At 40.2% G+C, this 27,282-nt stretch overlaps 1 protein-coding gene across 1 annotated transcript; it reads left to right on the forward strand.

Moving 5' to 3' along the window:
- The first annotated feature begins 28 nt into the window (after window positions 1-28).
- GLUD1 (glutamate dehydrogenase 1) lies at window positions 29-27,084 on the forward strand. Its single transcript, XM_082764458.1, has 13 exons — window positions 29-623; window positions 10,386-10,466; window positions 11,176-11,231; window positions 12,102-12,165; window positions 13,375-13,469; window positions 17,877-18,056; window positions 19,701-19,838; window positions 20,420-20,557; window positions 20,669-20,749; window positions 21,570-21,693; window positions 22,685-22,776; window positions 25,065-25,127; window positions 25,697-27,084. Exons 1-13 carry the CDS (start codon window positions 44-46, stop codon window positions 25,814-25,816), a joined length of 1,812 nt encoding a protein of 603 aa, XP_082620584.1. The 5' UTR covers window positions 29-43; the 3' UTR covers window positions 25,817-27,084.
- The last annotated feature ends 198 nt before the right edge of the window (window positions 27,085-27,282 follow it).

Here is a 27,282-nt window from a genome sequence, read left to right on the forward strand (position 1 = left end):
CGCCAGGCTCCCGCGCGCCGCGCCCCGTTCGGCCCCTCCGCCAATGGCGCCGGGGGCGGGGCGGGGCGCGCAGGCGCAGTGCGGGGCTGGCGGTGCCCCGGCCCCCCCCGCGCCCCCTCCCCTCCCTCCTCCCTCCCCGCGGCCGTTTAAAGGCGGCGGCGGCGGCGGCGCCCCCCGCCTCCCGGGGCAGTCCCGTCACCGTCCGGCCGCCGCCATGTACCGCTGCCTGGGCGAGCAGCTGGCCTCGCGCCTCGCCGCCGCCACCGGCTCGGAGCCGGCCGGCGCCGTGGTGGTGGCGGCGTGGGGCCGCGGCCGCTGCCCGCGGCGCCGCTACTGCGAGGCGGCGTCCCCGCGGCAGGAGGACGACCCCAACTTCTTCAAGATGGTGGAGGGCTTCTTCGACCGCGGCGCCAGCATCGTGGAGGACAAGCTGGTGGAGGGGCTGCGCACCCGCGAGAGCATGGAGGAGCGGCGGCACCGAGTCCGCGGCATCCTGCGCATCATCAAGCCCTGCAACCACGTGCTCAGCGTCTCCTTCCCCATCAAGCGCGACAACGGCGAGTGGGAGGTGATCGAGGGCTACCGGGCGCAGCACAGCCAGCACCGCACCCCCTGCAAGGGAGGTGAGACGCGGGCGGGGCGGGGCGGCCCCCGGGCAGCGCTGCCCCCAACCCCAGCTTCCCCAGCGGCTCGCTCCCCCGGCCTGCCTGCGGTCGCTGCTGGCCTAGCCCCAGCGCAGGGCGCAGCTCAGCGCCCTGACACCGCGGGCACGCAGCGCCCTCCCGCAGTAACAGCAGGGCGCGGCTCGGGGGGCTCGGGTGCCTTCTGTCCCGATCCCTGCGTTTCTAAACCCTCGGTAGAAACAAACCCTTGGTGAAGGAGCGTTTCTTACGCCCCGCCGCTCTGACGCGGCAGCAAGCACTGCAGCGCGTACAGAAGGGCAGGGCTCTGCCTGCCAGGCCGGTCCAAGGCAGCTTCCTCAAGCTGACGCGTTCTGGGGTTTGCTCCTTGGCTCTATAGGTGTCCGTACTTGGGGTCTGAAATTAGAATGTAAAAAGTAAATGACGTGGCTAATGAAATGTAGTCTCACACAGAAAATGTCAAGGCAGTTGGAAATGACAGCTGAGGAAAACACCCGCTCTCAGCAGTTTGTGCTTTTCTTCCTATGCCACTCCCCTCCACGGGCTTAGGGAAGGAATTGCAAATGATATTTCCTTTCCACTCTATTCAGTACCATGATCGTAAATGGATTTCACCTTCTAATGCTCTCTAGGAATCTGCTCCCTATCAGGTGACAGGTCTGGCTTTGTAGTAAATTTAAATGGGATGTGAGATACATGTGTAGATAGACTGCTTGTGACCTGCTGTAAAAAAGGTGGGGGGAACTGGAACATTTCTTCTTAAACTGCAGAGAGAAGGCTGCTAAAGATATTTCTGCATCCTTCTGGAATGCACCAAGAACTTAAGCTTTTGTTTAAACAACTTTTAAACTAGGATCTTAATAGATTCCCCAGGGGAAAAAAATCCTAAGCCCAGGGAAATGCAACTCAAACTCTTATCGTAGTATGAAATGGAAAAACTTGCTGAAGTAAGTGTCCTACATGCTGTGGAGTCCAGAGTATGATGCAAGTAATTCACACCAGCAAGAAACAGCAAGGGACAGAAGGTCACCTTTTAAAAGAAGGGGGTGAGTTGGCATCTGGAAGGCTTTCAGAGCAGTAGGAGGAACACAGCTCCTACGTCTCTTCAGATGCAGACTTGTGAACTTCGGCTTTGTGCTGCCTGAAAAACCAAGTTTGGTACAGGAAATCTTATTTTTATCAAATGCTTTTATGGACATGTACTAAGAGCCTTCAGTTACTGCTAGGTAATTGCTAACAAGTAGGTATGCTTTGTCATCTCTGTCACTCTTTTAAGGAGCATTGTACTTTAAACTCTCATCTCCTGTGTGTTCCTTGAGCCTTACATGTTCTATCAATTGTGATCGAATTTGGCTTTGCATCTTGAAGTGCGTTTACAGAAAATGTACATGGTATGCTTTTTATTAATAAGGTGAAGAATAAGAGGTGCTGGTTGAAGAATGTGAAATACATTCTTCTGTATGCAGCTTAGAAGATGAAAGAGCACTCTAAGATTCATGTATGGGATGCAAAAAAGCAATGGGTTGCGTTTAGTCTTTTAAAGATTGTCCTACTTCAATTGCTTCTTATTTCTAGATATGTCCATACCAAAATACTTCATAAGTGACTGTATGTTACATCTTCATACCTTTTTGTGTGAGATAATTTACAGATTTAACCATGAATTAACCAAGAATTTGTACTGTAAATCGAATAAATTTTTGATTGAAATGCTCTAAACCTGGAGACAGCTTGATTACTTGGGGAAACAAACGACATAAATATTTTAATAATTCTGCAGTTTATGCAGTGTCTTACTTTTTCTACAAAGTGTCAGCTTAATCATAGCAGTTAATCTGTCTCCTGCAGCTACCGATGTCATCCTCAATTTTTTTACCTGCTCATTCTCCCCTAGGGTAAAACCTCAATCCCTGTCTAGTAGTCCAGCCCCAATCTGGAAAGTTGATCTTTCTAAAGCAAGTTTAAAACACACAACTGCATGCAAATTATACCTGCCGGTTGAAATTGAGCCATTCATTCCTTGACTACTGGTCCTTCTGTACCTTCTTATCTGCAGTCACTTTTGTTGCCTGCAAGTAGATAGAACTCAGTGAGCAGAGCAAGCGCCAGAAGAGGCATGTTTTGAAAATAAGGGTCATGAGTGGAAGACCATGGCCTGATACAGACATGGAATAGCAGACCACATGGGCTGGGCTGGATGAAGGCAAATTCAAGATCAAGCATAAATTTTTGCATAGCAAGCCTTCTGTAATTTGATGGGAAAGTTGACTTATTTCTGTATAGGTATGATGCTCTTAATGCCCCAGATCTAACATTCTGATACACAGCTAACATAAATAGGATTTTATTTCATGGCTTACTTATCCTACCCTCCTCTCCCACCAAGTGGGTACAGAAACACAAGTCAATTTGTGTCAGACACAGTTGTTGCTACACAGTAGTACATGTGAATCTTCAATGGGTCCAGAGAAATGCTTTTCAGGAAAAATGAGCGCTATGTACTGAAATGTGCTTTGTTTTTAGATTATAACTTAAATGTCTCTTTCACATCACCAAGGGAACCTGGAAATAACATTTCTTCTGGCACTTACATATTTCATTTTTAGAGAAAATAATCCTTAATTCTGTTTTCAAGACTGCAAACTTTTGCAACTCAAGAAGGCGGTGGTTCTTTTTCTTTTGGTGTGCTTCTCTTCTGTGCTGTAGGTATCTTTACAGGATGGTCCTGAATACACCCACTAAAGTAGTAGATCTTGCAGCACACAAATCCAGGTTTTAAAGACTGTTTTGTGTAATTTAGCTGTTTGCAGGACAGGAAACTAATTAGATGCCTCCTCACCCCTTTGAGAAGTTGGACATGAACAGTTTTCTTGCATGGTGGAACTCCAGTTACTTTTGGTCCAAGCTGAGTATTTGAGACTGGGCTGATGCTCAGTGGTAACTGAAGTAATGCTGCGGGTCAGATTATTCTTTCCCTTGCTTGTGTGGTGACTTGCGTGCTAGTGGCCAGCACTAACAGGAAACCACAGCTGCTCTTGTTCATTGCAGTGACAGCTGCCTGAACTAAAACAAACCAAACAGGGTACAGGAAATGAGATGGCTGAATACAGATGACTCTGTTGAAAAGTACCCATGCAGTTCCTATTTAAAATAATGGGTCTTTGTAAATAATTTTATTGGGTTCTGTGAAAGGTATAAAACTGGTTAAGCTGCTTTCTCATGCAGCTGCTGACAACTGTTTCCATTCATAGGTCCATGTGAGAGACTAGATTAGTGAAAATAACCATTGTGCAAATACGAATAAGCTCATTGAGTTCCTACCTGCTCAGTAGTATGGAACTGATTCCATGTTTGCTAGGCAGCACTTACTGCAGGGCTAAAGCTATTAAATGGTTTTAAAACTTTTTAAAGCCTTCCCATGTTAACTGACTGCCCAGTAGGTCTGTTGTCAATGAACCCAAATCAATCAGAATTGGCAAACAGGCTAACCTGTTGTTTACGCTCACCCAGATTGCCCTAACAGAGTTTCAACTGCTTGCTCAGTTCACAGAGACCAAAAATCATCTTTCGTTCCAGAGCAGATTTAGTCTGACTTAAATTTTAATAGGGATTTTGAAAAACTTTGTCATATGTTACTTCAAAAATCATGTTTACTATTGGTATTAAAATACAGATAACATTTCATTTCCTCGGTTGAGCTGGAGGTGAACAGATCTGATTTTCTTTGTGGTTTTCAGCTGGTTAGTGGAAGGAGCTTTTTTCAGTATGACAAAACTTTCCAATTTTCTGGTTTTGGCTGTTCTGCCTATCAGAATTTTTCCTTGTCCCTTGACCTAAGTACATGTTAATGAGCTTCTTACTGTACAAGGTGACATTTATTCATCTTACCCTTGCCACAGTTTTCCAGTTGCAGAGATCTATGGCTGATGCTAATCACAGTGTCCAGTCACCAAATAGCTGCAGTTGTGCACATGACCTTGTTTAAAACAGCATGCATACATGATGCTAACCTTGTTTGCAACAGAGCAGCACAGCCCCTTGTGTTGGCTTGGCTACTGTGACATAGTTTATTCTCTGTTGGGTCCCCTTTGGAGGTGGGTTTTTTACCTCTTAACTTTGTTTAAGGATTGAAAATGTAAGGTACCTTCACTTCCACAAGGCTGTTTTTATCTTGGATTGTTATTATGGCTTTTTTTTTCTTTTTTTCAAGCAATGCACTGAAGTTCTGAGGGTCATGTCTTTGACTCAGGGGCTTAGAAGGCAATATATGGAAATTTATCTTAGGGGCCATATAACCGACAGAAGGGTAACCTAGACCATCAACAACCTGAAATAAACCATGGAAGCTGATCTAACTTTGAAGGAATCTGAGAGCTGAACAGAAAAAAAAATGGTAATTAGCCTGTGATAACACTTTCACCATTATAGCTAAAGCTTACATGAACACCTCATTTTCACAGGTTTCTGTTTTCTTATTGTAGCTTACCAAACCTTTAATACTGGATATATAAATAAAATGAAGAAAAAAAAAAAAAAAAAAAAAAGGATAAGAAATGGGTGGCCTATGCTATTGCTGTCTTTTTATAGCTGCAATTCTCAACGAGTTGTATCAGTTTGGGTTTTTGCCTCTGATCCTCTTGCAGGAGGGTATGTATGCCATTCTCTTCTGGCTACGAACTGTTTCAGCCTCAGCTTTCTCATGTAATCAGCTCATACTGTTTGTGCAGTAGCCAGCTTTGTCCTTGATCTTAAATAGTTGTTTTCCCTTGCTACTGTTGGCTCCTTGTCTATTTATAGAGAGATCATACCTCTCAGCATTGGGCTTTCTGGATAAACACGTGCTGGGGGAGCGAGGAGGGAACCTCTTGCGTGATTGTCTCCCTCGTGTTCTCTGGGTCATCTGAGCAGGTGTTTTTTGCATCTGATTTGCATGCATTGCATCAGCTCCATCTTGTTAGGGAATAAACTCTCAGGCACAGCATAAAAGTTCGCCTCTTTCATGTCTGCGCTGTGGTGGCTTATTGTTTTGTGGCTCCAATGGCATTTGAACTAGCCATGGCCAAACTGTTATTTCTGCCCTCTGCGCACACCCATGCACATGGTATTAATATCTGCATGGAAGCAGTGTTGCCGTATCCCTTTGTATCAGTCCTTAGCACTACATTGTGCTGAGTGCAGCTGAATGAACATCCTTGTCCTTTAGTTAGTGTTAAGGTAGTTCTGTAGGTGAGACCCTACCTCCTAGCTGTATTGTAGGGTCAGGTACTACGTGCCTCCCTGGCAGTATACAAAACTTGCCATGTTCACATTTAAAAGTGCAAGACCTCACTAATGCCCCACAAACTGTTTCCAGTGTCCTCTTCATGAACTGGACAAACCATACATGTATGTTTACAGATACATTTCAAATCACAGCAGCTTACTGAAGGCGCACAAGAAGCAGCAGGGTGTGAAGTGTTTTATCTGGCTTGGTACCTTAGTGGTCACTTGGTCACTGCAGGGAGAAACCTGGTTGTCAGGATGGTGGGACCTGTCCCTAGGGGAGCCTCTTTTGTGTCCCAGGTTGTAGCTGACTAACGCTGTATGTGAAGAAACAAATAGTTTTATCTCCTCCCTTGGCAGTCAGTGAATTGAATTTAGGAATGAGTAATTCTTGTTGCCGATTGTTATACGATGTTCTTATTTTCCAGCACCGAATTACTCATCTGGCTTTGTTAGAGGTCTGCCTGGCGTTTGCTGGGTGGTGTGGGGAAGTTTCCCTCTGAGGCCCGGGAGACATGAGAGGCCATGGCTCGCTGTGTTTTGCCTCCGTGTTGCTGTGGTAACGGTTTGGTTTTGGGGCCTGGCCTGGGCTCCTTCTTAGCGTAGGTAGGCACTGTTTGTCATCGCTTCACTACAGGATGGGGCCATAAGGACACTAACTTATTTCAAGCGTGTGGTATCACATGGAGGTAGCTAGCAATCATCCTCCAGCAGTCGGTGGTTCTGTGTGCTGCTTTTCTGAGGCAGCATGACAAACATACTGGCATCTGCACAACATTAAACCTAGCCAGTTTTTGTTTTTAAATCCAGAGCCCCGCTACGTGCCTGTTAGTACAATGCTTAATAGAAACCAGCTGATTAGCATGGTAACTCACTGTGTGAGCACAGAACCCAAAATACAGTCACGCTGCTAATTGCTGCTTTGACGTGTATTTCAAAAATGCTGTGCCTCAAGTGCTTTGCTATCTCCTTTTGCAAAAGGGAAAACTAGTCTGTAACAGCTAAGAATCTAAGCTTAGATCATAAGCAAATTTTACTTTGAGCAAAACAAGCTTTGGGCTCAGTGCAGGAGTTAACTGGGTAAAGTTTAGCTCCCAAATTGAGGTTGTAAAATGGAAGCTTTAAAAGCCACGACAGTGCAGTGTGGTAGCAAAGCCCAAACTATATACAGACCAGTAATGAACAACACTAAGATGAAAATAATTCTTCAGCTAGACTGACTGTCTTCTGCTTAGAAAAACAAACTCCAGCTTCACATGCTGTTTAACTTCGTGGGGTGTGGCAAGGAAAAAGAATTCTCAAGCAGAACAAGAATCTGTATGTTTTTCAATGAAAAGTATTTTCCATAGCAGTGAGTCACACTGTAACTTGAAGCTTTCTTCAAACTATTTTGTCTAGCTAGCTGGCTGTAAAAGTCATAGGTTTCCAGAGACTTCACTATATGGAACTTGCCAGGGTTTAAAAAACTATACTGCTGTGCAGCGGTGGCTTTAATTGCTTATATATTCAGAATCAAACAAAACAACGAATAAAGCAGCACTTTATCTGTGGTCCATTTTTAGAATTGGGTTATTGAATGCAGAGTAACACTGCCAAAAGAGCCATACTAATGCATGGCAATGCTCTCCTCCTGCCAAATTAGGAAGCTGTCAAACTAAATTTCACTCATGTCCAAATAGAACAGAAATTAAGTCTTTTATCTGTGTGCATCCTCTCGCTGCTGGAATGTGCAGCATTCTCAGATGCCTGGTTCTCATCAGTCCTAGCAGCACAGCACAAATAACTTCCCTGTCAGAGGTGGGCCTCCTGTGGAAGGATTACGGTTCCTGGAAAACAGTAACTAGCTGAGCAGTGAAAAGGAACAAACTGTTAGCACATCTTAAATGCTATCCATCCGTGCCACAGGAGGCAGGAACTTCCTGTCACCTCTCAGGGAACCTGAAATCCACACCCAGAACTGCATCTGACATTGTAATAAATGTTTTACTGGATAAACTGGAGTAAAGTGCCTAGCAAAGTCAATATGACTCTGAATTGTCTCATCACCTACTTAGGATGAGCTACCCAACAAGCCATTTCAATTAAAACTGGTTAAAAGACTATGAAAGAAGCAAAGTTGCTTAAAAATGCAAAGTTGCCCAGAAAAGTATAATTTCAGCCTCAAGTCTAAAAGCTGTCCCTATTCTGGTGTGCGTATTTGGGTGACAAGGATGTGCCTCAGCTGAAGGCATTTTGATACTTCTGATAGTGTTGGGTCTTTTTCCCCAGTTCATTTGGTTTGAAAGTTTATTACAAGAAAGTTTATAGCAACCTGTGACTATAATACAAGGAGATGGAGCTGTTTTGCACGCGTCTGGTTAACCTGCTGCTTGTTCACCTTTTCATGCCCTGTCTTCCATATGAGGTGCAAACAGACTGCTCTCTCCTTTTGTATTTTGTTTCCCTGTTGATATACAGAACAACTATCCTAAACTATTTCACCCCCCTAGTGCTTTCTGTATATCCATGAACAACATTTTGTGTGCCTGCAGGAGTAGTTCTGTCATAGTTTTGGCAAAACCACTTTGTGTACACAACTTGCTGAAGTCTGAATAAATATATGGGTTGAATCAATACACAGTGACCTAGTTCAGATGGGGTTGGAGGGGCAGAGTTCATTTCTTCTCAGCATAGACGGGGCTTTGGAGCTGGCTGGCTCGAGCAAGGCCTTCAGAGGAGCCCTGTTCTGAGCGTACCTGCTCAGCCAAGAGGGACCGCTGGTCCCAGGCAGGACGGTCAGTGCCACCAGTGGTGTTTGCTCTTGCTCAAGGCTCAACAAAAAGCTAACTGCTTCTCTGAAAGATCAGTAAGACCTGTAAAAGCATATGTTGTAACTTACTGTTGGGTTGGGCTTTAATAGGTACCATGTAGATTTCACACATTACTTCCTGCAAGAAGGTTCTTGAAAGCCCAGCTGTTACCACCTTTAAGCTACCTAAGTCAGAAACCAGTGAATTCGCCTTTGGAGGCCACCCCTCCCCCATGTATACACACAATTTAAATTCTGTTCCATGGAGGCATGGTCCTTTCTTTTGCTGATTGAAATCACATAAGAAAGCAGAGCTGGGCCCTCAGCTTTATTTGAGCAGCACTCAGTTCCTCTGAAACTGGGATGGTTTCCAGAGCATTCAGGACTGGCTTTCAGAGTGGCACAGTGCTTTAGTTTGGGTAATGTATGCTGGCCTTTTTTCAGTCCTGAGGGCCTGAATATGGTCTTCTCTTTACATAATAGGAAATTCGCGGTGCCATATCCTAGCATCCAAAGGACACTCTGTGCCTGCTACAATCCACCGTGCCACTTGGCACAACCTATGGCCAAGGATTTGGGAAGTAGAGGGGGGAAATAATAAATCCATCAGGGCTCTATTTTATGGTGCAGGAGAAGCTTGGGTACAAGCAAGTACAGCTGTAGAGTGTGTTTTTCTTTTCTGCTGTTGCCCCATCACTTTGGGCATGACATTGATTTTAAACTTCCTGTTTAGGCTCATGTGTGCTGTCAGTTTGGTAACAAATATTTTCTGTTCTGCAGCTACCTCCAGCATACATGAATTTTAGCATTTAATCCACTCTATTTATTGGGCAGCTCTAACCCAGTTTTAGAAGACGTGTAAGAGTCCGGCAGGTGACAGATCTCTACCCCTGTGTAATCATTGTCTGCTGAGTGCTGAGCTGCCTTGAAGGCAGTGATCGCCCATTTTGCAACCTAGCTGCTATCAGACCACAACGATTTCAATCTGCAGCTGGACCATTTGCCAGCACATGGTTGCAGTTCTGCTGGTGACTAAGAGCAGATGAAGGTGTGGGCTGGCTTCCACATGGTATAGGGCAGGTGGCCTGCTCACACACGAGCTTCTGGGGTAGAGTTATTCCATCAAAATGTTTAAAGCAAAGTTGAATTAAAGGAGTGGCTTACAGCTCTCTGTTACGTGGCAGTGACTAGCAGTCAGAGCCCTGAAGCAGCATATAGTTTTGTTGGACCGCAGCCAATATGTTGCAAGGCTCATAACTTAACAGCAGCTTGCGTTACTCTAGTAAGGAGATGTTGATTTTAACATGCACAGGTAAGTTACGGTCAGAAACATGGTTCATCTTGTCTAAACAATGAATGAAGTTCAAAGCTAAAGATCTTACAGGTTGCTGATGAGTATTATAAGCCTCCTAAAAACTGCTCTGAGTTACCTATCGGCTTGTCTTCCTCTGAAGGAACATTCACTTTTGCTCCAAGGTTGGTTGCTGCTTTTAAACTACTTCATACAGAATTGCTTGAGTCTTGAATTCTTGATAAAGAATAGATATTTAAGTAGAAAAATGGGTGACTGTTCTCAAAGTCCTAAAGCAAGAAAGCTGATGAATTGCATCCTGGTCTAGAATTAACCTTCCCAATATGTAAATGCCTGTGAAGTTGTTCAGTGAATTCTTTTTTATCTCTTGTGTCTTCTGTAGGTATTCGTTATAGTTTGGATGTCAGCGTGGATGAAGTGAAAGCCTTAGCATCTCTAATGACATATAAATGTGCTGTTGTTGGTAAGTGATGGTTTTTCAAGTAAGGATACGATCTTTAATTGCTATCAGTACTGAAGTATTATACAGAAAAGCATCTTAAGGATAAAATTAAGTGTTGGAAAGTTCAAACTCCGCTAGTTATTCCCCTATAAAAGTACTGCTCCCTTAACTCAAATGTGTGACAAACTTTGATTAAGAGGGGGCTAATTTTAAGGGAGCAGATAGAGCCTGTGAAGGATTCAGGCTGAAAGTGTGGAGAGAGAGGAGGGATAAATTTCCTTTACAGACATAATGAAGTACGGGCTGCTAAACTGTAGGACTGGTTAGACAGAATCTACACATCAATTGATGGAAAACAAAATACTTTCTTGATTATAGAGCCACTTCACTTAGGACTTGTAAAACAATTTTCTGAAATAAAACAGTAAAATATATGCTGTAGAACTTGCTGCTTCTACAGGTGCTAAGTACAAAAGCTGGAAGTGTAGCAAGTTTAAATCATAAACTTTTGCATTTCAGAGGCCATTTTCAAGCTGCCCCTGAAAGATATATCATTTTAGTAGAAGTACCTAGATTGGGTTATAGCTTACACTGTGAAGACCTAAATGCAGCAAAAAAAGCAAATTCAGTGCAAAAATCAAAGATAAAAGCTATTTACTCACACATATTATTGATGTATTCTGCCTGTATTGTTGAAAAAGTAAAATTATTTTCCTTTGCATTCTTGTAGATGTGCCATTTGGTGGGGCAAAGGCTGGTGTCAAGATCAATCCCAAGAACTACACAGTAAGCTTAATTAATCATAGACAAATACCCTGTTAACTGTAGTGCTGAAGCCAGCCAGTTTAAAAAGTTCTTCTAAGGGTGTTACTGACCTATTGAAACTTCCTCCCACTTCTGCTTCTGTAGAGGTGGAATTTAGCTTGTGCATGCAATAGGTAAAAAAAAATAAAATAAAATGTGTTTCAAAGGTTGAATCCTTTAACTTAGTTATCTTGGAATTCAAAAGACTACAAATAATTCGTATCTTGAATATTTTTAAGTTGACATTGTTACTAAAGGCTTAACTTTAATTGTTCCAAGCGGAAAGCTAATGTTTTAGTTTATTTTTGACATAGTTTTATGCTCCATTAAACCTTTTAATGCAGTGTTCCAGTGCAAATAACAACTAACTTGGCTTATAAAAAGCTTACTGCAGAATTTCCTTCCTTCCCCAATTAAAATAACTTGTACAGAAGGGAATACTAGATAGAATACGTACCAGATATTCTGAACTCAACACTCTGTAAGGATTTGTGCAAAGTAACTCAACTGTGTTGATTACGTAACCCACAGGCTGGCTACTGCTGTCGCTGGGTATAAATCTCTCACATAGGATATCAGATTTGTGTACTGGAAATGTCTGCACAGGTGGTTCTTACTGCATTGCACTCCTGACTTGTCACGGATCAGAATGTACAGAAAGAAAGTCGAACATTTCCTTGTGCTGTCTATATACCAAGGGGCTGTTAGGAAATGGCACATCAACTACATAAACATATGAATCGTCCTTTCTTCTAAAAGAAAAGGGTGTCGTCTTCTACTTGGGTGTAAGTTTTAGCAAGTATTCCTAAACACTAATGATTTCTTGTAATATTTATGGCATTTTCTTTATAGGACAATGAATTGGAAAAAATCACAAGAAGGTTTACCATGGAGCTGGCAAAAAAGGGTTTCATTGGTATGTTGCTTACGTACATAAATTTTACTGCTAAAATTTGTCTGATCTATTGTACATTGGCAGCATCAACTAGATACTGTCCTTAAAAGAATTGCATTTGAGAACCGTAAATAATTTGGGTGTAATAGTTTCAGCAAGAAGCTGCAAACTGAGTCATTGCTTCTTAGTACCTCATAAAAGGAACTATATCTTAACCTTTTTCTGTGGGCTGTTGTGCTGCGAAAAGCCACAAGAGTTGAGCTTGTAGGATCCAAAATGAATCATGTTTTTCTTAGAGACAGATTATAAAGTTGTGACCAAGTCTGTTGCAATTTTAATCTCTAATATCAAGCTGCTCACTGCAACTGTTTCCTGTAGCCTCAGTTGAGGCTTTTGGCAGGTATCTGAGGAAACAGGAAGGAAGATCCACCCCAGAGAAAGTTGCTGGCTTCACCCATGGCAACCATAGGCTGCAAGGGAAGCATAGGCAAGAACTATAGGTGCCTGTCATAACAGAACCTGTGGCTGGTGCTATGTCCTTTTTAAAGGACTTTTTTAAATACTTAGAAAACAAATTCGTAGAGTCAGAATTGGATTTAAGATCATGCTGATCAAGGTCCTCTGATCTCATATAGGTTGGGTAAATGCTCTATTTAGTTATGTAGAAAAACGGAATTTGCTTTTATTGCAACAGATGTGTGCCAGTTATTTCAAAGGCTTAGTTTGTGAAGATGAAACTCTTTCTTGAAAGGAGGGGTAAAATCAAGTATGTGCTACAGTGCAATGGTTAGAGAGAGCCTATCTTAAATTTTTAAACAAAAAAAATACTCAGCCAGAAACAATACAGAAATTCTAATTAAAAATATATGGCATGGTATATAGAAGTCATACCTAGATATTGCCCTTCGTGCTGCAGCAGTGATCATTGAAGAAGTAAAATTATGGTTTTGATGCATTATCTTACTCTGTCTCCCTGACAAACTGACTTTCAGTTTACTGAATGCCATGTGTGAAAAGTTGGAGGTTTTGACAGTGTTATGGTGTAATGTTTAAAACTGAACTGAACCCAGAAGAAGCAATTCCTTGAATAATGAACTGAGGATTAAACATGAAAACAGTTCCCCTCTGCCAAGCCCTGCTTAGTTCCCAAGGGAGTCATGTTTGAAGATAACTGTTCATGTTAGATCCTCTTTTAGGGATCTAACATGATATTTTTGCTGTTGCCAACAGGTCCTGGAGTTGATGTGCCTGCTCCTGACATGAGCACAGGGGAAAGGGAGATGTCCTGGATTGCTGACACCTATGCCAGTACAATAGGACACTATGTAAGTTTTGAGCAGAGGCTTGGAAGTAGAAAAGCTTTTTCAATCTTTGCCTTTTATCTTTGCCTTATAAAAGTCCTTTTATCTAGAAATTTATTACTATGCTGCTTTATCACGTAATTGTATTTGATTATGTGGATCTAGATACATTCTTAACAACTGTAACAATTGATATGAGTTTTTAGGGTACAGTTAAAGAAAAAACAACCTAGAGGTTAATCTTTTTTATATTTGCTTAAATTAAGTTTGTCCGGTCCCATACTGATAGCAACCATGCAGCAAAGGGATTGTACCTTTTTTAAAAGTCTGAGGCTAAGATTTTTTTTTCTTTTTCTACCATTTTGCCCTGTTTTTTCATTAGTACTATAATTACAGTTTTGTGTTTGCTAGATGATCATTTAATAATAGTTGGTATAATCTTAAAGTACTGACATCTCTCACTTTCAGGCTATTGAATTTCAAGTTTCATTAAATAAATGCTTTGATTTTGTGCACTCGAGACCATGTAAGTTCTCACTTACTGGTATAACACAGAAAAAAAAATGTTTTTAAGTCTGCGAAAATTAATTTTTAATTATAGCCCATTAATCAACCTTTGTCCTTATATTGCTTAGTAGGTTATTTGTACCTGCGTTGACTGTACCAACACCATGACTGTTGATCAAGCAAATACTTACATTATATACTTCTGACAGATTGAACAGAAGAAAAATGTATTTTGGACAACTTAACACTACTGTCATGCTATCTAATCCTTCTAGCTTGCCTTTCAGACATTTTTTGCTACTTCAGCAGGTCATACTTTCCTAAGAATCTTACCGTAGTTTCATTGTAGGGTGTAAATACGCTAAGCTATTGCTTGGTTGCCTAACCCAGGTCCTTCTGAATTGTTAAGATGCTTTCTTTTCACATTCCGCAGTTACTTCCGAAAGTTTCTCAGAAGTACAGCAGGGCGTATACTCCCAGTAACAAGGCATTAGAGCCGCCAGACACGTATTTCTGTGTGGCATACCTGTACCAGATGAGTCTGCCTCTCCTGAGAGAGCAGTCTCTTGGCAGAATATTAGTCTTGTGCTGTCAGTTGCCTTAAACGAGAGGAGGAGGGGATGGCATGCTTTATTCTAGGTCTGAAATACAATCTGAAGTATGTTGCAGGGTGTGTGTGTGTGTGAATGATTGAGGAATAGGCTGTTAGCTTGTTGATTACTCAAGCTAAATGGCACGTGCACAGAACTGTCAGGGAAATTAGTCAGCGACATCTACCTCCCTTTTGTTATTCACATATATAAATCTTATTTAAAACTGTAAGCCTGATAAAAAGCCAAAAATATAACTTCAGAAAGACGTAAAGGTGCAAAGCAGCAACTTGCTCCCCAGCCACAACTTAACATTGCAACACTTGAGAAAACTACTGCCTCAAGGCACTCTAAGTTTTAATATTTAACTCCTTGCACTAAACTGCATATTTCACTGTGATTCAATAGTGTTGCTGTATTAAAAGTGACACGGAAGGCTTGCAGCACACATCGTGGTTAAATTTTTGCTGTATTTCTAAATAGGCAGTTCACATACAGTTGTGTATTCATTTTAAATGTGGTTGAAAACTAAATGTTCATCCAGGAGAAGATGTTTAAATGGCTGAATTTCTTATACTTTCCACCTTGTCATCTCAGCTTATGTAATCCTACACATGTATATGTCACTGAAGAAAGCAACTACTGAAGATGTAGTTTGTCTTTACTGTGAAGATAAAATCACATCCCAATTATGCTACAACTTCTTTTGTTCCTAGCTTCTCCCTGCATGGCAGTGTCTTAATGTTGAACAAAAACAAGTGAGAGGATTTAGATATTTTTTTTTTCAGAAAAGTGAATTAGAATTGAAATAATAAGGAAAAATTAAATCATGGTTACTTAATTTTGTTGACTGCATGAAAGAACAGCAGCATAGTGGGACTTGTAAGCTATTGTGGAAAACGAGCAAGTGTAGAGAAGGAAGGTGAGACCTCTGGCATGGCTGCAAAACAGTGGAATAATCTGTCAGAAATAGTCTGTAGAGGAGTATATTTCAGGTAAGTATCTGGCTGAGACACAAAGAACAAAAGTGAAGGTGACTAAGGAACTACACGATATATATGGAGTAAGGAGGGAAAAGCAAGCTAAGAGGAAAAAAAAGGACAGAAGCTAACCATAACTGAGAGCAAAGGGAGAAGCTATGCACAGGACTACGTTCTCTTGGGTGGAAACATAACTCTTTGGTGAGAGGGAGCTATCTGAAAAATCTACAGACCCAATGAATCAGTGTGGTTGCACACAGATGTGTTTAGAGAACTTGATGTGGAAAGGAAAAGTCAAATAAGAGATGAACAGATTGGGAAAGTCTGCTTGAAACCTACCATACAAAGGCTCAAAGCTGGAGAAACAAGCAGAGCATTACTGCAACATGGAAAAGGGTTAAGAAACAAGCAGAAGTTCAGAGTGGCTGAACTTCACCAGCGAAGTTCAAAGACTAACGCAGAACTCTTTTATGATAGCCATAAGCCATTTTACCAGCTCCTTATTAAAAACCATGGTCTTTCTTTTGTCCTGAGATACGCTTTTTTTTTTTTTAATCAACATAAAAGCAAAGTTTTCAGGACTCCAACATCAAATGTGGTTTGTGTTATGTGACTTTAAGAAAACTGGGACCTGCCCTCAGCTCATGCTCTGTTTTCTTGTCAAACCATGCAAGTCTTTAATAACTACCATGTTAACTGTTCCAGAAAATCCATCCTGAGTTACTGGGTTGCTGAACAGAATATGGCTACAGTTTTGGATTAAATTCATCCTCGCCCCTCTTCTGTACTTCCTGTCTTACTAGTCAGTTTGACATGACATTTGAAGGGACTTTAATAAATACAGTATTGTATGTGATAGAAAGCTATATTTCTTCTAGTCTTTATCATGTGATTCTATGATTTATAAAGAATACTTTCTCCTCCGTGAATGCACAAAGGCTAAAAATGTGTGTTCGGTCCTAAGAACAGAATAAAAACATGGTAATACTCGGAACACCGCACCCAAGTTGTTCCTAGCAAACCACCACCACGGATCTTGTGTTTGATATGCCACCAGAGGGAGCATACATACAGCTTAGTCAGAGAAACGCAGCTATGTTTTGGGAATTAGGAACTGCGTGTCAAGCCTACCATTCCTTTTATTGCTTTTAAAGAGGGGCAGTTAGAGATTATGTGTACCTCACTCTTATTTTCAAACAATAAGTAGCTCTACTTTCCATTATGGCTCTGGCTGTCTCCTACCATTTCGCCTCTACTTATTTTTGTGCGTTCCTTTCCTTCCTCTCACCAAGCATCTTGCACTCAGACCACTGGCATGCAAAGATTTGGCACAAGTAATGGAGAGGAGGGAGCCTCCCAGTGACTATGCTGCTGGTGGAACAGAAACCCATCCGGCTGCTGGCAGACTCATTTCAGTGGATTCCCTTTCATCCCCACTCTTTCCCTTGCATCGGGTGCCAAGGCACTGTCTGACTGTGCTCCGAGGGTGTGGGAACGTGGGAACTGGTGGTGACAGAAGAGCGAGGCCTGAGCAGCGTCTAGTCTGGGAGAAGTTTTTTCAAATTACTAATTTCAGCTGAAAAGTTAGTCTGATTTTACATAGTCTATTTTTTCTTGGGTAGCTGTCTAGCATACATAAAGCAGTAGTCTTGACTGTATATACTGCGTTTCTGAATACAAGCAGTCAATGCATATACTGCTTTTCTGAAATAAAAGCAGTAAATGGTTATCTGACTTCTCCTATGTGACCCTTATGCTGTAGATTTTCCTCTGAGATCAAATATCCATGTATTCTAACAACAGGAAGGTATTAGGCCTGTGTTGTAGCTTCTAAAAAACTGATTTTGTTATTAAGGAACACTAAACAATGTTTATAGATGATGAAACAGCTTTAGCTGTGACCAGCCAAAGGGTGTGTCTAAGCCCTTTGAAAGACTGAAATGTCAAGAGTAATGATGGAAAGTATACGGCTGGAATAGGAGCAAATATTGAGAAACACATCCCTCAGAGCTCTTTGATTTACCAAAGGTCTGCTCTGTGCTAACTGTGCACTGAAGATGTCACTGTAATTAGCTGCAGATTCAAGTTAACAAACACTTTAATGCGACAGAAAAGTTGCAGCACATACCCAGCATTGCATTAGGTAGCTTTTCTCACATCTGCAAGAGTGCTTCTGAGATGCTGGCCATACAAGCTCAGGAAGGAAACTGACTTTACAAACTAAATGTATGTGAACTGTATCATGTACCAACTCCCACAATACCTGTTGTCCTGTCCCTGAAGCATACAAAATTTCCTGTTCCAGCTGTTCTTTGATGACTCCCATAACTCACAAGTCCTTCCCTGTTTTACAGGATATTAACGCACATGCATGTGTAACTGGCAAACCCATCAGCCAGGGTGGGATACATGGGCGTATATCTGCAACCGGTCGTGGTCTCTTCCACGGGATTGAAAATTTCATCAATGAGGCATCGTATATGAGTATATTAGGAATGACTCCGGGATTTGGGGATAAAACATTTGCTGTTCAGGTAACTTTTTTTCCTTCAACTGCATGGAAAAAGTGGTAAAGAAAGTTCAAGGAGAGCTACTTTGAAAAAGGGCTGTAGCAATAAACTCTGTTAGGGTTTTATGACTTCCAAGTTAACCTTTACTCCTTAAGTTTAGAAATGCTTTTCAAGCAACATAGGTGCCCTTTATTTTGGACTGTTTTATAGAAACTGAACTTTCAATTGCACTCTATGTGTACAATGCCAAATTTCCAGGCGTTATAAACACAGACTGCAAAGAGCAAAGTGAAATAGATTACAGGGGTTCCATAAACTAAGGCATTGCACACTTTTCAGTGAGGTATGACACTGATTCTGCCTACACAGAAGTTTTTACACCCTTTTTGAATTAAAAAATTAGGAAGAGAATGATGTTCTTGTTCCACTAAGGAATAAGTAGTTGGAAAAGCAGAATCCAACACCTCATCCTAAAATTGTAGGGTTGAATGTACCTCCTGGTGTTGATGTCCATAAAACTTCCCAAGTCTCTAATTTATGTAGTTGAATTTTTAAAGGATTCGGTATGCAGTAACACATGTAATTCTTAAAATTTCAAAGAAATAACTCATTCTATTCACCAGCTCAGAAAAGAAAGTTAAATTGAGGATTTAAGGGATTGCTTTGAGTTGTCTTTAGTACCAACGCAGTGGTTCTTGAAATACAGTAACCTCCAAGTTGTCCTCTAGTTAACCAGTGGACTCAGACAAACATCTCTGCCCTGCACTGATGCAGCAGGACGCGCTCTCCCTGCACTTAAGCATGCTCACGCTTGGCAGAGGGCTGACTGACAGGCACTTAAACATAACTCAGACTGAAACCTTGGCCAAAAAAATAACTGAAAATTCATCTGGGAAAACGAGGACACAGCATTACAACCAGACCTAGTGCGTGATGAACTGCATCAAAGTTTTCTTCTAATGTATATATAAAAATCATAAACATAATTGAAGTATATTTTACTGGAATTTCATATTCAACTTTTTACCAGTGTGGAATCTTTCTACAGATTTTTACATGGATTGTGTAACCTTTTGGTCTTTGGCCTTTGCTTCCAGAAGGTCGAATAATGGCTTAGAACTAGTGGGTTTGTTTGTTTTTTTACTGGGAGGGATGCAGGAAATGCTAATGAAATACAAGGTTATCTAAACTTAGTTTTGAATTGGACAGTTTCAGAAATTTATTAGAAACAACACGCCTTCCTACTAATTCATATGTTTTAACGTGACAACTTGCATTGTTTTATATTTGTTAGCTTGCATATGTTAGTCAAAACTCAGAGTCATTATAGAAAAATCCATGAATCCCTTTAAGACCATAGCAGTTACAGAATATGTATTGGTAATGTTCCTCTGTGGATAAACATCCTTTTTTATTTTCATAGTAATGTTGGCACTTGTCTTTCCAGTACAAAAAACTTAGCAAAACTGTGTTGCCAGCTACGACGTATAATTTCTACAATACTGTTCAGGCCAGTAACACATGTAGATGTTTTCCATCTTTCCCATACGCATCATTTAATGCTAGGACATACCAACAGAGAGCTATTTAAAGCTATATAAGCCCTAGCAACAATCATCATTTTAGCTGAAAGGTTAACTACTTTTCCCTTTCTCTTTTCACATGCAGGGATTTGGTAACGTGGGCTTGCATTCTATGAGATACTTGCATCGGTTTGGAGCAAAATGTGTTGCTGTTGGAGAATTTAATGGTTCTATCTGGAATCCTGATGGGATTGACCCAAAGGAACTAGAAGATTACAAATTGGTAAGAAATTTAGCTAGTGATTAGCAGAAATGGTTTCATTTTTTGCCAGCTCTGCAAGCACACAGCGTGACTACAGACAGGTTCTATATGTAATAGTTAAATCATGCTGCAGTTAGTACTTTAAAAAATGGTGCAGGAACATTGATTCTTCTGACTTTCTCCTCATCCCCGATATGAATGTAGGTGATTAATGCTAACTGATTTTTTGGCTTTAGCTGTCTGTTTGGTTTATAATGTACATTTTTTACCCTTTGACCCGACTCAAAGAAATGGCAAGGGATTGCATGCATGTGGGTTAATTATTTTGGTTTCAGAACTGGAGTTCATGATTATTTTGCCTTTCTTATGACTAAACTATGAGGCATGTCTCAGGAAAACAGGGCAGGGAGGTTTCTGAAAGATTGCTGTCTTGAGAATCAGGCACATGGACACTTAGAAGTGCACTCTTTCTGCTTCTGTCAGATGTTTTTTACTGATGCTTCTCCTTTCTCTCTCTTTTTCTTGTTTGAAAAGTTAGAAGAAGGAATTGGGAGTGAAATGAGTACACACTAAAATCCCTCTGGTTTGTTTCCTTCCAACAGCAACATGGGACAATCATGGGCTTCCCAAAAGCACAGATACTTGAGGGCAGTATTCTGGAAACAGACTGTGACATTCTCATCCCTGCTGCCAGCGAGAAGCAGTTGACTAAGGCCAATGCTCACAAGGTCAAAGCAAAAGTAAGTTGGAGAGCTCAAATACAAATAAGAAGTAGAAAAGGCCAGTTTAAATACTGGCATTCAATGATTAGTATGAACAGAAACATATTTCTCTTAATTTCTTTTTTTCAGATTATTGCTGAGGGTGCCAATGGGCCTACAACTCCTGAAGCTGACAAAATCTTCTTGGAGAGGAATATCATGGTTATTCCTGTAAGATTCTATTATGACCTTTGATTTTCATTACAGGGTAGTATTTCTGTAAACTACAGCAAGACATTGTTTATTGAAAATTTTTTATTCATTCTCTCAGAGTAGCATTTAACAACTGGTATCTTGGAAATGGGTATTAGTGTTGCTCAAGATTGGTAGTAATTACTCAGAGATCTCAACTGCAACTGTAAATGCCCAAAGATATAGCTAGTACACAAAGGCTACATATTCAGAAGAGAGCAAATTCAGTTACTTCTTAAATCTGTAGTTTTGCCTGTTGAACTGATACTTGGTTACTTAGCCTACTAAACTAAGAATGAAGGCAGAGTAAATATACTGGGCAGTTTGTAGACCTCAGGGCCTACAAGCGGTGCTCCGACAGAATTGTTTATTGCAGATCGTATAGAGTAAGTGTTTGCACATAGAGATTATTTTGAAGATCTAAAGGTGTAACAATACCTTTTCCCAGAGAAAGGATGTCCTGATCCAGAGAGAAGAGCTAGAAAGAGTAGCTGATCTTCTAACTCATTGACATAGACCAAGAATGCCCTTATTTTCTTTATTAGAAAATTGTGCTAAAATAAAATAGTCAAGCACACCTGAACTTCAGATCTTCTAAAGTCAAGTTCTCTTTTAAATCAGTAGAAGTAATCGGTAGATGCCAGAAGAAGATAAATATTATATCATATATAGAAATGCTATCTGGATTGTCTTCTGTATTGTGGTTTAAATTTGTAGATAATACTGCTTTCTTTTCCATAATACAACAGTGTTGTCTATCACATGGTAACACTTCAAGACACGTACTATTTCTTTGCAGGATCTTTACCTGAATGCAGGTGGGGTAACAGTATCCTATTTTGAGTGGCTGAAAAACTTGAACCATGTCAGCTATGGTCGCCTGACTTTTAAATATGAAAGGGATTCAAACTACCACTTGCTCAGTAAGTGCTACCCTTCTGCTTTTACTCCCTAATTGATAGATTGAACTAGTAAACACCAAATGTGGGAGAAATGAGTATAGAGCCTATTTTAAATTCACCTTAGTTTCCCGTAAGTCTATTATTGCTGCATGCTGAAGAGAAGAAAAGATTTGATAGGGTAACCGAATTACAACTCAAATGAGGATAAATGCTTACTTCAGTTATCTTGTAATTCATGAAGTGATGGCTTTGCTCAGTTTTGTGAAAGTACTGAAGTCACTTTATGAACTTAGGTCTATTATTTATTACTTAACAAATGTCTTTCACCTGTACACGTGGTATTTGAAGAATATTCAAAGTTTGAGTAAGGTGACATCTGAGTATTTTTAAATACAGCCTTTTCTTGTAAGTGACACCCATCAAGGTGTTTCTGAAGTGGTTGAGGATTCTGGTAATTCCAGCTGAAATCCCTTTCTTACCGTTAATGTTCTTTTCTGAAATACTCTGTTGGTTTATGAGACCTTATTAGTTATATTTCAATAATTAAGATGAAACAATCGATTAAAAATATTAGAGCATTTCTGATGTCCTAAGGAAAAAAAAAATGCTAAAACTACACTTCTTTTTACTGATAGGGGATAATTGATGGCTTCAAATTCAAGAAATATTCGGTCTAAGGCTACCGGTCAAGTTATGAATGTTGATATTGATTGCTTTTGTCAGCTTTATGAATTTAGTGAGGTGGGAGAAGTAAAGCCCAGTTGCTTGCCACATGAAATAGTCCTATAAGAATTTTACTACTAATACTGGAGGAATTCCCCTCTATATAAAAATTGGAAACAACATCTTCCCTGTTTGACAGGAAACAAAATTAAGATGACCCTTCTGTCACCCTAGCCGCTACAATCTGCATTTCATGCCAGGGAATGCTAGTAATCTTGGGGACAGCTAATTTTGTTAGCAGTTGTCCTTTTCTTGTCCATTACATTTCCTCTGCTTTCTTCCCTTCTAGTGTCTGTCCAGGAAAGCTTGGAGAGAAAATTTGGGAAACATGGTGGAACTATACCAGTTGTGCCTACAGCAGAATTTCAGGATAGGATATCAGTAAGTAGATGCTGTGGGTGTGCCTTTTGTTTTTATAGTTATAATACCAGGATACAGCTAACTAACAGTAATCAAAATTTCACCTTTCTAGCTATCACAGAGGCTTTTGCCCCAAGGCATTAGTGCATAGTTAGCTAGATGGCCAAACAATTAAAGGAAGCAAGTGATCTGAACTAAGGAATACAGGACGTAAGCTATTTTGATTTTCTTTTTCATAAGGCCTTGCAATATATCTCCACTATTGTTGAAAAGCTGCAGTTTTAGTACAGACCCATTTTGTATTTGTAACTGCTTTGTAGTGTCAGATTGGTATTTAAAATGCTGTCCTAGTTTTGGCTGCAATATAGTTAATTTTCTTCATTGTAGCTAGGTGCTGAGGCATGGTGCTGTGTTTTAGATTTAAGATAAGAATAATACTGATAACACTACGGGTTTGTAGTTGTTACTGAGCAGTGCTTACACCAATCTCCTATTATAAAAGTATCAAATACAGCCTCTTTTTGTGCAGTAACACTAGAAATTTGGATGCTTTTGATGTTTTTTAATCTTTGATAGCCAGGCATCAAAGACATTATCAAGCTTTTGTAGTGGGAAATTCTGCTTCAAACACTACCAGAATTTGTTTCAGAAATCTTGTTGGTAGAGGTTGCCTGGATATCCAAACAGCTTTCAGTAAGATCCCAGACAGCTTCATATGCTGTTTCTGTAACTCCAAAGTAATAGACAAGAGCTGATTGAAAATTGTAGAGTGTTCCTCTAAGACTTGGATTAATGGGCAAAAAAATAAAAGCCAAGGTGAAATTCAGTGTTATCTAATGGGTAATAACATACAGTGGGAAAATTTTTATACAAAATGATAGGTTGTAAGCTCATTTGAATGCGTTTGCAGTCAGAAGGAAGATCTGCAGGTAATGACAACACAAGTTTAGAAATCCATAGCGATCAAAAAGCAAATCCAGTGTTAGGGACTGTTCTGAAAGGAAAAGAATAAGACTTACTATGATGACACCACAATATAAATCCAGAGCATGTCTGCCTTCTCAATCATGCATGCATGTTTGTTCTCTATCTTAAAACACTCTAATGGGGAAAGAGGTCAGAAAAACATAATCAAAGATACAAAAGCACCTCATACATGGAACAACAATCTAACCTAGGCCCTATTAGCCTGAAATAGTCTGGGAATGGAGATTAATCTGTAAAATGAAAGGTGTGAAAATGGATGGATAAAAATAGCCATCACTGGAAAGGAAGAGCGAACAAAAATAAGGTGCTGTTAAACAAAACCAGTGGAGGGAGATTCAGGATGAAGAAAATGAATGATTCTTAGCACAACAGGCAGTTAAGTTGTGGAATACCTTGCTGAGGGGTGTACAGGCCAGTTTGTTTTTTGGGGGGTGTTTTTTGTTTGTTTGATTTTGTTTTTTAAACACAAGTTCAGTAGATAAGACAAATAACTAGGGAAAAAAAATATCAGTAAATGACAGAAATCAGGGGAAGCACATGTAAACTTGGTCTGCTGTCAGATGATAGAACTAGATCTTTAGCCTGATCCAGTAGGGTGCTAGCATTTTCAAAAACATTAGAGTGAATGATTAGTATGTTAAATAGGTTCAGTGGCTTAGTGATTGCTGTGATCTCTTCAAGAGAAGCCCAAGAAACCGGTATAGGAATTTGCTCACCTAGACCAAATTGGTATTTGAAGGCAAGCATGTACTTCATGAATCCAAGTCCCCCATCATTAGTAAGTGACAACAGTCAGGATGATGGACCATGGAAGATGATGCTCAGTCATCCCAATTCAGGCTATCTTCAATTATTTATTGTTCAGTGTATTTAAATTCTAATGGGAACCAAGTGGTTCTGGAGTTGCACAGGGCTGACACGGCATATATGAATTGGGGATTCACACCCTTCCTAAAACCTGTCTTCAGAATAATTACAAATAACTTCTACAGATTATTGACTTCTGAGAGCTTTTTTTGTTTAACATTTACCGTGTGTTTGGAAGGCTGAAAGCAGTAGTTACAACATCCCTAGAAATGCTAGCATCACGCATCTAGAAGCTAGACTTCAGTGATTTACATCTAAGGTTTTAGGATTGAATTGACTGTAATTAGCACTTAAGTAACACAGTGTAGGCAATTCAGTTTGTCTTACACTAGTCATTAGAAGAAAATGAGAGCAAGCTTCAAGTAATTATGGGACTCCTATCCATTGTTTCAATATATGACTAATACCTTTCTATTCGTTAGATTAAATCCTAATTTCATTCTGTGTTGTTGCAGGGTGCATCTGAGAAGGACATTGTCCACTCTGGGCTGGCTTATACAATGGAGCGTTCTGCTCGGGTAAGTGTTGCTTTAATAACCATACTTACAGGAAGAACTTAATGTGGCTTAGCGACATACACACAGTTGGTGGTAGTGGATGTCACTGATTCTGAAATACATGTTCTGTGCAAGGGTGGCCAAGTTTCACTAGGCACAGAAGACAGACTAACATATATCAGGAGGTATTTTCTGGAAGAAGCTATAGTGACTGGAAACATATTAATTGTCTTCTTGTACCTGAGAAATACTTTAGAGTGCTTTACTTTGCCATCGGCAGTTTTAGATTTCTCTCTTTATGCAGTACTTTTAATTAGTTTTTGCCCCACTATGTGAAACTTGGTTGCTTCCTGTATCTGAGTACACATGGATCCAAGACCTGATAAAAAGCAACAGAAATCTGTGAAAGATTTGGTTCCCTTTTAGATCTCAGAGATTAATTGAGAGATTCTAGACATGATCCTTAAAGAATATGAGCCCTGATACCGGTATAGGAGTTCTTCAAATACTACTTCTATCCTATGAGCAAAATCTCACACAGTTCCTATAGAAAAACTTGCAACAATCTCATGTAAGTTTTCCTGTTTCAGCAAATCATGCGGACTGCCATGAAGTACAACTTGGGTCTGGACCTGAGAACAGCTGCCTATGTCAATGCGATTGAGAAAGTCTTCAAAGTGTACAATGAGGCTGGCCTGACCTTTACATAAGCAGGCCATCACTGCTTCTTGTTGTATCCCATCCCTCTTGCCGTAAATGTACCCTCTTCTTCGAAAAGCTTATCACAAGTTTACATGTAACCACAAAAATTTATTTTCTTCTGACATTATAGTGGATTCTATTCTCAATTAGTTTCAGTCCAAACTAGTCTTTTTTTTTTTTTTTTTTTTTTTACAATAAAAACCCACGGATTAGGAACTTGTATACAGGCACGTATCTGAAGATAACAGTTCATCTGCACTTGTGGGGGCCATTCTGGGTATTTCACCTACAAAGCAAAATGGTACATTTTGTGTGTGAACGAGTGGTCTTGCCACCTGAGCCACTTCTCAAACTTCAGATCAGATACTGTACTAGATGAGCACTTAGCTCATTATTACTTCATGCACTTTTGTTTAATGATGTAATTTTGGCTTTGGCACTTTCAATAAGGCCTTGTATGATCAATGCTATTGCATTGTCAGAGGAAGAATGGGCCTCTAGCAGGGATTAACTTTGATAGGAGTCTAATTTTTATTTGTAGTAAAGCTTCGGGCCTGGTTCTCTTTAAGCAATGTTTTTTCTTTACTGTGCTGCTGTTATAGGACTGCATTTTATTGCTTGTTCAAGTTAGCTTGACCATCACCATGAAGTATATGTAGAGTCGACAAACTAATATTTTTATAAGCTGAAACTATCAAGCAACTCTAGTTACATTTTTAAAATCAAGCTTCTATGTAATTATTCTGACTACAGGTTTTCTTTTCTTTTTTTTTTTTTAAAGGGATAGTTTGAATTTTGGTAAGCAATCATACCTAGGTTTTTAGCATTCTTTTTTCAGTCTTTTCGTTTCAGAGGCTTGTTGAAAATTAGATGCTGCCTCAGTGAACAACTACAGTGAAATTGAACCCAGAAGTTATTGGCCAAACTACAGAGGAGCTAAAATGCTGCTATAAATTTGATCCACTGTCTTAACACATAGCCTTTTTTCTTTTGGGTCATCAGAAGATCTCAAAAGTTTTGTTTTGACCATATTTGAATATGACAAAATGGACCTCAACACAATATTGTATCAAGCACAGTTCTTAAAGTTCAAGGCTTTTGTCCAGTGGAGTCCCCTTGAAGTGCCAGATGTTATTTATGTAATGAATGTTTTTTTTAAGAAAGACAACTAGTCCCTCCCAGAAACTCATGCTTTTTTCTATCTACTTTGTAACTGCATGACATAACATGGAGAGAAGAGCAGTTATTAAAAAAAAAGTTGACCTTTCCAAACCTACTATGTTGGTGTATTACTGTCTTCTATTTCATGAAATAGCCTTCAGGTTTTTTCAAACTGAATTGTCACAACACATTTGTATATTCCCTACCTGGCTACTGGTAAGAGACTGTCTTTTAGTTATCGAAAGGGGCTCACTAATATAGATCTCTATATATCAAACTTGCCAGTCAACAAGATGGCTGAAGTTATATATGG

Source organism: Aythya marila (assembly GCF_965140915.1).
Source record: "Aythya marila genome assembly, chromosome: 7".
NCBI lineage: Eukaryota > Metazoa > Chordata > Aves > Anseriformes > Anatidae > Aythya > Aythya marila.